General features: G+C 43.1%; 1 protein-coding gene across 8 annotated transcripts in view; it reads right to left on the bottom strand.

Moving 5' to 3' along the window:
* Positions 1–2,552: 2,552 nt before the first annotated feature.
* Positions 2,553–10,277, bottom strand: part of KANSL1L (KAT8 regulatory NSL complex subunit 1 like) — a 61,646-nt gene continuing 53,921 nt past the window's right edge. For 6 of the 8 annotated variants that reach the window (XM_053946998.1, XM_053946997.1, XM_053946999.1 and 3 more), the window contains 3 exons: positions 6,487–6,599; positions 4,865–5,018; positions 2,553–4,304 (listed from right to left, as the gene is read on the bottom strand). In XM_053946998.1, the coding sequence (XP_053802973.1) occupies positions 4,056–4,304; positions 4,865–5,018; positions 6,487–6,599 (516 nt within the window). In that variant the 3' untranslated portion in view covers positions 2,553–4,055. Of the gene's footprint in view, positions 4,305–4,864; positions 5,019–6,482; positions 6,600–10,277 lie in introns of those variants that run through there. The other 2 variants (XR_008431720.1, XM_053947001.1) reach the window with 2 other exon arrangements.

Below are 10,277 nucleotides of genomic sequence, written 5' to 3'. Positions count from 1 at the left end.
CGCTTGCATTGACTGTTAAGTTAGGAGTCGTGTGGGAGAGGTGTTACACTCACAAAGTAAATTACTTAATTGCTTCTGTCTGAATCCCACTCAAGTGGGTTTATGCAGATGACTCCTGATGCCACAGCTTTTACACATCTAAGGTTAAATCTGTTAGTGACCATGTCCAAAAAATCACAGTGATGAAATATTCTTGTTCTTTAATGCTTAAGATTGTTTCAGTTTCTCACCCGTGTCCATGTACTGAAGTGATCTCTTTGGGGCCTGTTTAGGCCTGCCCTCCTGTACTCAGTAACAAGCCTTGAGTCCCAGGACTGGATCTGAGTGCTGACATGAGAACCCAGAGAGCTGCTTGCATGGTCTCCCCAGGGCTGAATAAACCCCAGTCCCATGAGCTGTTGCAATCCTCTGATAAAGTTTCAGCAATCAGGGAGAGCACAGCCTGTTGTACTGAGGCATGTGGTCTAGAGTGGTCCAGAGTAATCTGACAGCATAGGTCTGTCTGAACTGAAAACAGGATGAAAACAACTTGGACAGGGCTAAGTCACGCTGGGCTTGCACGTGTGCTGCACAGTGTGGTACAGCCCACAGCCCTGAGTGAGATAAAACACTGCAGGAGACGCACACAGAGCTTAGTTTTAATAGGGTTTAAAAATTCTTATTTGTACTTACATGCCATTAAGATCCTGGATGCAGAGATGAAGCATTTTAAACCCTCATAGCAGCAGGAAGCAGAACATAAGTGGTGTTAAAAAAATGCCTCAACTGAACATGGCAAATAAAGCACATGGAAAATGGCTTTGTGCAGCTGCAGACACCTACTTTCTTGCGTGGGAGGGCCTTGCTGCGTTAGGTTTTAAGTTGATTTTTCACATCACTCTCTTAATACCTTTAGCCATAGCAGTAGGAGCAGCACTAACAGCTGTTTTCATAGCTTTACAGCCAAAGAGAGGTTGGTTTTTGTCGGGGGTTTTATTTTCTGTTTAAAACTTTTAAAAAAGGAATGAAAACAAGCAGGGGATTCTGCACATTTTCTGCATGACTTCAAAGATGAGCTTGGCCCTGAGTCCTCAGCCTGCTCCCACAACAGGTACAGCTTCCTCATTACACCAACATTCATGCAAAACTGAACTGCCTGGAGGTGGGAGCCCAGCTGTGCATGACATGGGCTGCAGGCAGTAAAGCAGCCTAGCAGTGCTGATTGCAGCTGTTTGCAGTCGAGGGACAAATGAATGGACAGGGCTGGTCCTGGAACCAAGTTGATTTCATCAAGGTTTTTAAGCTTGTCCCAGTACTGAAAGGGGGCTGCTGAAAAACCAGGTGCCTCTCTGGAGCCAAGACACAGAGTGGAGACAGAGAAGACAGGGCACAGGTGTGCACCTTCTTGAGAATGACCTTGCTTGCTGTGTGCACACAGCACTGCCCAGCTGGCCCTGCCCGCTGGAGGGATGCTGGAGGTGGGCAGGTGATGGAAATGCAGCCTGTTCCTGCCACATGCATGTCCTGCTCAACTGCTGGCAGAGCCCTGTGCACCACCACTGCATGGAACAGCCCTGTACTGGCACTGTTCTCCAGCAGCCACATTTGCTGTCACAGGCCTGGCCAGCTGAGAGACAGCTGCTGGAAAAAAGATTTCTGCAGTGAGTGGACTGGGGTAATGACCAAATAGACATTTTACTTCTATCTTGAGCCTGCTCAGCCTTCTTCTAACTAGCCTTTTTACTGCTGTCTCATGAAGCAATAGCAAGTTCCCACAAGGGCTGGTAAGCCCATACAAGAGACACAGCTAAAGGGGTTCCCCTTGCTCAGACCACTACCTACCTTGCAGCCCCTGCAGTGGACAAGGAACCCAGCAGCTGCTTGAGCCCACACCAGGCTGACCCTGCAGCCACACGATGGTTTGGAACTGCAGCTGGGACCTGAACTGCAGTGCAGGGATGCTCTGCAGATCCCCAGGCTAACCAGACTGGGATAACTGAGCTCCTCTGACACAGGGAGGTCTTTGGCCTCCTTTTTAACACCTTTCTGTTTCCACCCTCCAGTAAAGAAAAATCCTCCTGTAACAGATTAGATTGTATTTCCACTTCCTGGCAGCACTTTCAGGACATGGAAGACAGCTGGCCTGGCTGGCTGGCTGGCTTACTTGGTCTGTCCCCTCTCCTAAAGTGCAGGAATTCCTTCCTCCCTCTGCCCCAGGGATCAGACAACACAGGAAACCCACACCTTACAACAAAGCTGGGTGAGAGCTGGTCAGACCAGGCTTCCTAAGGAGTAGATAGGGGTATGGGAAAGACCTGAAAAACATCTGAGACACTGACCTTTCAGTAAGTTTTTCCTGGAAGCAGATGCACATGCAGGGCAAGAGAGAGGACAGCACACACCTCTGTACTGAGGCACTGAGAGGGCCCTAGGCCTCACAGCATAAGTGCAGCATCAGTACCACAGCAAAGCTGCAGTGGGTTTGCATGCCAAGCAGAGCTCTATGCCAAGAGGAAGTATTGCTGCTACTTCTTCACTTCTAAAAAGCCATCAAATTCAGACTATATACAACATTTATAGAAATAAATTTTAATTAAAAAACCAACCTTGCATCAAAGATTATTGTATCAGACATTGAGGCAAGATTCAAATTTAAGACAAACCAGTGTTAAAAAAGTGTTTAAAAAAATAATCAGAATGTGCAATAAACTACAATGTAGCAATAGGATGTAGTGTTGAAACTTTACTGAACTGTTTTCATAGGCCCAGTGTGTATTTCCTGTCATTTTGACCAAAAAAATAAATTGACACTAAAACTGGGTCATCTGTCCAGTGCCATTCCAGATATTACACATGGAAGAAAACTGCACAAAAAACAGAGACCCCTATTAAATTGCCTTCAACTGTCCTACACAGAAAAACTGCCTGTTGATGGATTACACCTACATTCAATGTTTAATCTTTGTTAAAACCTCTTGGGATTGCAGATACATTCCAAGCTATGCTATTCAGATGCAAGTTTAAACAACTTGCCTTTGTTTTCTCACTGTGCATGCATTGGGAAATGAAAAATCTATCCAGAATCACAATGGAAAGCTTTGGGGCTTTTTTTTTTATTGCTCTTCAAGACATCAATCATCTTTTCCTTTCCAGCTAGTCACCAAATGTTGGTATACTTACGAGACTCTTACAAGGCACTGTACAGAAATTGGAACAAGACATTAACATATTTAAAGCAAAGTATTATGAGCCTCATTAGCTACTGAAGGACTAAGGAAGTAAGATGATCCAAACCACAACATTCCATGGGCTGTGTCACTGATTTGGCTCGACCCCTCTCTCCTCCTGTCATTTCCTCCCCACAGGCCTGAAGCAGAGACCCTGCTTCCCCCTGTGTCAGATACATTGACTGTGGCAATGCAGTGGCTACTTCTACCTTATTGCTTGAGGACTTCAACGTGAAAGGTGCCCTAGCACTACTGAGAGCCATGACTTAAGCTAGATGCAAGGCTTCCAGATCCCCTGGATTGAATTGCTGGTTCTCACCTACCCTTACCTTACACATGCAGTTAGAGAGACAGGTTTCTGCCCTATGGTCATGCCACACAGGAGAATAATCTGAGGCTAACACTTATCCCCACTATTTTCAAGTAGTTTTTCTGTGTTCAGTTGAAGTTGTTGGATAAGGTAGACAGCATCTCCTGCTGCACCAGAGTCCACTAGAACCAGATATGCATTTGAAAACAAACAAACAAACAGAAAAGGATGATTATTGACAAATGTGGCAATATGACAACAGAAAGTGAATGGTGCCAGCAATTTATGTGCGCCCACTCCCGACATTGGGAATATTAGACTTCCAGCTTGAAATAATTACTTTCTCTTGGGGTTCAGGAAGAAGAAAGTGTTGTCTTTGGGATTTATCCTGCCTGTTACAAAGCAAGAAAGAAAATACATTATACGCAGCTAACATAAAGATTTTGAATTGTGCTGTCATATGCTGTGTGAACGAGAGATTTTACCTTACACTTCTCTCCACCTTAATTGGCTTTCTTAATGAACCACATTATTCCCTGTCACCTTTGTTTCCTTGTACCATTGCTTCCCAGGCAAAGGCTTTTGCAGTCTTCTGACTCTTGGGTAGGTTGTTTTCTTGGTGGATAGCCATTGTCTGGCAAAGCAGTGGGTGTGCCTGGAGTGCAGGAAGAGTTGCTGGGGAAAGTTGCACTTGACATTTCAGTCTGATTCGTTACTTGATCTTGGCACAGTAAAGCTTCTACCTCTTCATCTTTTAGTGGAAAAACTCGAAGTTCCCACAGCCCAGACTGAAAGGAAGCACAAGAGTAGGAGTGAGGGTGGAAAAGGAGTATAGAGGATAAAAAGGGATTTCAGTTGAGTCTGAACTGATTAACTTGTGCAGAATCACGTGCTATCAAGTAACAAACAAGTGTCTTTCTTTACAATGTTTGCAGGGCTCTTCAGATAAAGAATACAACACTGCCAGGCACCAAGACGTAAGCTGGCTGCATAACGGTTTGAAGTAATAATAGACCTACCCTTGAACAGGCAAGGAAACTTTTCCACAGTGCCAGACCATCAGGATGCCTGACCCCCTAATGACCAGGCCTGTCTGGAACCTTGGCCAACACCCCTGAAAAAAACCCCAGCCTGAACCCAGTCCTTCCATATTTGCCTCAAAAACATGTGCCATATGTACTGAGCAATGACTTTTACTTGCTGACAAATCTGGGGTTAATTTACAAAGCACAGCAATGTAGTTCTAAACAGGAGTACTACATTCAGTGCACGTGAACTAGGCTGACAGCCTGAGATTCTGATCAGTGAGATAGGAGTATCTTTGCTGAAAGCTATTGGAAGCACCCACCTTCTCTTCCTGGCTCTCTCTGCAGAGTGGTGCCATCCCTGAACAAACAGAGCTGTGGGCTTCTGAAGCTGGGTCAGGAGCAGGGTCAGCAGTGCAATGGTCTTTCTGCACCACGTCCTGGCTGTGTCGGCCATCAGCATTTTTGCTGTAAGATCTAGTGCAGAATTAGAAATGAGTTTTAAGAGCTACTCCCTGACCTTTCACATTGCCATGAACAGTTCACATTTTCTTTTCAAAGTGTTCAGTTTCTCCATACATGCTTGCTTAAACCAGAAGAGCAGAGGAAAACTGGTGTGGTTCTTGACCTTGTTGGCTGGAGCCAAAGCAAAGCACTATGTGGAGGAACTAAGTGGATAAAATGGGTGGGACAGGCACACTCTGGCTGCAGACAGCTAGTGACTGGTGCCATTCCTGCATTTTGCTCCACATGCTCACCAGAACTGTGATTTTGGACAAAAGAAATCTGTGAGCCACAGGCTGTTCCAGTCGGGAGAGCGGCCTCACCCACAGGAGCTCATGGGATCCAAACTGTCATCACTGTGCCACGTGCAACTTGGGAGACAAGTCCTTGGGCTCCCCCTTACCACTTCTGCTCTGGATTCAAGTGCAAAGCAATCAAAAATGTAATAAGATTAAAAATTTTGACCTCACTTTCAACATAAATTTAAACTAGGTATAAAATAGTGGCATGCATTTGAAATGCCAGGTGGAAGCCTGACCTTGCTTATGTCAGTGAGCAGTTTACTTCTGAATTCAAGCAGCACTAAGATTTTACCAAGGAGTTCAGTTTCAAAATTAAGGTACATACAGAACTTTTTATTTTTCAGTATACTTTCTAAAGTTGTGAGGTTTTATGTTCAAAATTGCTTAAAATAAAGTTCCTCAATATGGCTTAGCTCTATTTTTATCCTGCATTAAAAAAAGCTGTCTTTGACTATTTATTCCTAGTGTCATGGTTCACTTTGAGACAAGAGTAGACACAAGCATATGAGAAATACTAGAAAAAGTTATTCCAACATTTATAGGCTGCTTTTTGCCCTGGCAGACTGTGAAGTGATTTATGGGAATCATTTTCTCAGGGCCAAACTGCAAATGCAGCTTTACAACTTTTGTTCTGATATACACTACTTTTTGCAAGACTTTTAGTGGTTATATTTAAATCTGATGAATTCTGCACCAGATGGCAAGCCTGTGAGAATGAACCATTCACACAATGACTTTCTAAGTGTAAGGCCCTGGCACAGCCCAGGACCCTTCAGTAACACATCTCTGAACACTGTGGAGTTTCATCTGAGTCAGGTGAGTGAAGAAGGACTTACGATACACTGAGTGGCTAAAGTCATAGTAACTGGGAGTGGCACAGTCTAGCAGAGCTCTGTGTTCAGAGAGGGAGGAAGATAATTGTTTAGTAACTAACATGCCCTATTTCTGTAAGTATGCCTGCCTCAGCACTGCTTTCCCTTACCAGCCACGAAGTTCAACATACCTGCTGCTGTCCCTGATGAGTTAACTAATGAATGGTGTTCTCATTTTCAAACCTCTGTAGAGCATTTCTGCCACTCCTGTACCACAACCCACACCAGGTTCAATAGGAAGGCTCTCATCAAAGCCAATACACCTGCCTGCTGTTCCTCCTGGGCCAGCGGCTCTGCTCCCACAGCGACCACCTTGCGCGCTCTCTTTCTTCGTACTTGGTGTGGCGCAAGGAAAAGGCTTTGTCTGACAGGTCTTCTACCTGTAAGGAGACACAGGGAGAGCTGTCATTGTCAACATCACTGAAAACAACACCAGCCAGTATTATACATAATTCTGCAAAGGTCTATTCAACAAACAAGAAGAGGCAACACAATGCTTTCACTACAAAGGCACATTTACATGCATTCAGTTTACAAGAGCTCTGGTGTATGGGATGCTGTCATTTTAGCTTTATTTCTTTACAGGTCTGTGGTTGATCTGAATGGATATAGAAGTTATACCCCCTCCATGCAACTTAACACATTTTTCTCTGTGGTGAGAGGCAGAAAATTTAAGAGGAAAAGCATTCATATGCAAATCAAGGAAGTGTTAAAAGTATGTAATAAAGACAAGTAAAAATTCCAACAGTTTCCAGAGACTGCTTTAGAAGGAGGCTGGGAGGCAGCAGGATTTGCTAGGTGCTCTTTAAGCACTGAGAAATAGGTTTGAGATCACCAAGGACTTTGATAACTCCACAGAGAGGAACTTGGTGAACTTGAGGTGCCACATTCCTGCTGTGAAACCAAGCAAAAAATGGCTTCTGCTTTGAAGATACTATTTCTTACCCAATGGTTTGCATGAGCCCAAGTACAGCTTAAACCAGCCCTAATGCAAGTACTTTACCTGCTCTAGTAAAACAAGAGCCAGCATTTTCGGTAAAGGATTGCACCCTGACTTTCACTGTGAAAGTACCATCCATGTTCTTCTGATGGCAACACACCAGGAAATTTGTTCCTTACCCAGGGCTGGCTGAGGAGCACTTTGCTGCTCCTCCCCCTCACTCCCCTGATGGCAGGGGGAGTTCTTGGCTGGATGCCTCCAGTACAGATCACAGTTGTTTCAAAGTGCTCCAAACCATTCAAAGTTCACCTAAAAAGCTGAGGTTGGCAGAAGCAATTGAATGCTGCAGCCATGGATTTTATGCCAGCTAGTCCCAAATCAAAAGCTGAGAAATTCTTGGAAAGAACAATTCCTGGTCACAGAAGCTGTGAAGCTGCACTGCCAGATCAGTCCTAGACAAGAATTATACTAATAACTGGGGGGACCATGAAAATAAACTGCTTTTTTTTTTTTCTAAAGCAAAATCCCCAGTGGTTTTGTACAAGTAACACCATTTATCTTCCAACTGAGCCTACAAAATAGAGAACCAAATGCACGGTCCTCAGTGCAGTGCCAAGTAGTGCCATAGAGACCCTGGCAGTGCTCCACTTCGTGTGTTTCTGTGGAAGCCATGCCCATATCAAGTCTCTCAGCACTGAGGTGGTTCACAGCCATTGGGGTACAATGGCAAAGTATCACAGCCAATCAATGTGATCCCAAAGGCTTCATTTTGATTGGAATCAGACACAGGACCCATTTGCAGAACTGCATCTGCCCAGGTCCTCCTCAGCCAGCACTTGAAAAGGAACCTTCAGACAAACAGGCTGCTTAGTTTGCTCATCTCATCACTCCTTGCTGAAGGCTCCTTCATTGCTTTTATTTATTTATGTTAAACACAAACCATTTTGTTAGCTGCTGGTTTCCTTTCATGCAAGTGAACTTAATGGGCTTCCTCTTCTCTCTGAAATTCACCAGCTCTGTCACTTGGAGAGCATCCAAACAGGGCTACATCTCAGTTCACATTCTGTCTTTCCAAGGTCAATGATGTATAGCATGAAAGTGAGAATTTTATGAACTACAAAAGTGTCATTCCCTTAGGGGAAATACAGGGTTTTTCTGTGCTCAGATTTCCTTTGAAGTGGAAACAAAAGATAATTTAGAAAGAAAAACCTAGAAATTTGAAAATATTTTTCTTAGCAAATTGCCAAAACTTTTCATGCTGGGAAGAGATTTCATTTTTAACAAGTTTCCATTCAAAAGTTGAAGTCCACATTCCTGTCCAAGTGAAGAGTTTTGAAAAATACAGAAATAAGCCTTGTTTGTTTTCCATAGCTGGTGATAGCATATTTAACCACTTGTTTATTTAAAAAGAGTTCTACTCTATTCTTTTGAACAGTACATTTTCTTATTTAAAAATTATCAGTTCTATGGATAAAAATTTCATGACATCAGAATAAAAGGTCTCTACTTGGTTCACTACAGCCTCTGCCTCTCCCCAGCAGTTCCTCTAACAACTTTAGATTAATTTAAAGTTCTGTAACAGGAGAAATTTGGTGGGTTTTCCTCACTAAGGTTAGTTTGAAAAAGGACAAAAGAAGTGTTATTCCTCAGTGGATGGATCTGGCAGGGATGTTGAGAAAAAAGGCTGTGGGGAAGGCCTATTTGTGAAGCATGTCTAATGATTTCACTCAAAGAGAACTAAGCTTTGGATCCCCCCATGACACTGCAACACACTGTGCATTAATGTTGAATAGCACCAGGAATATTTCTGAAAGGTTCTCAAAACAACAAAATGCGTGTTTCGCTCTTTGGCTCCATAGGAAACTCTGAGTCATAGGCCATGAAAACACTTATGCAAAACTAATTGCACAAGGAATTACTCCAAAGAATTTTTCATTACTAAAACAACTACAAAATAAACTTGAATGTTACAACTGAGCCTTTCCAGAAGCTTTGACCTGGACAAAACAAATTAAAACCAAAACAAAACAGGAAAACCTGAGCCACACCCTCCCATGCCTTAAAGCAATAAGACTGCAAATTCATGCATGCAAACCAGGAAACTCAAATGTTCCATTTCCAGAAAGTATTTTTAGGGCAAGTAATAGAGCTGACATAGATAGTAGATTAACTTTTGCATTGCCGATTTTGTTCTTATAATGCACAACTTCCAGAAACAAAAAAAGGACCCATAAAAGGTAAGCTTTTTGTTCTCAAAGGCACTGATTCCCAGAAAGTGCTGAGTTCCCATCCTTGGATGTGTGGCTCACGTGGAGCACAACAAACTGGGGACCCCACATTTATTTGTAACTTAGTAAATGCTGGATGCAGATCTATTGCATGGATATGGGTTGTTGCATTGAAAGCCTCTAAATGAAGAAGACAGAGAAGAAGACAAAAATTAAGATGACAAAGACAACAAAGATGAAGAAGAAAAAAGTATCCAGTGGCAGAAATCCCTGACTACTGCTTGACACAAGGACAACTCTGAAGTTTCAAATTTAGCTATGCAGAAGATTGAGAAGTAAAGAAACTATTATGTAGTGCCATAAATTTTTTTTTTAAAGTATTATCATTTCCAACACCACCACAGGCTACTAGGGAGTGAAGTAGAGAAAAAGAGCATTTTATATAAAAGCAGAAAGTATATTTTGCCTCCCCTTGTGTTTTGTGAATGACCTACTGAAGCTTGCCTTGACTTTAGCACACGGAGCAATTTCAAGAGTGTCAGAGCATGAGTGCAGAAAATGCCAGCAGGTAATGGTGCTGTTTCCTCATGTCTTTTTACAAGCTTACTCAGTAGCAAATGTAACTCAGCTCAAAGCTGGAGGAAGTTGAAGAATTATGATCAATCACCTTTTCTCAGTACTCTGAAAAACATCCAAACTAATTAATACGATCCCAAAAGAAAGGGAGGAATTGGCAAAGGATGATTTACACAAACAAGATCATTAGCATTTTTCTGTCTGACATCTCTCCCCCTCTTTCCACCCAGTGGCTGACAGATGATACAGAAGCAGTGGGTCACAGCAGGAGGTAAAGCTGCTGCATTGTTAACTCAAGTTATTTCCTGGCCAGA

The sequence above is a fragment of the Vidua chalybeata genome, chromosome 7 (genome assembly GCF_026979565.1).
Source record: "Vidua chalybeata isolate OUT-0048 chromosome 7, bVidCha1 merged haplotype, whole genome shotgun sequence".
In the NCBI taxonomy this organism is placed as follows: Eukaryota; Metazoa; Chordata; class Aves; order Passeriformes; family Viduidae; genus Vidua; species Vidua chalybeata.
The sequence above is the reverse complement of the archived record's forward strand: the minus strand, read 5'-3'. Positions and strand labels throughout refer to the sequence as shown.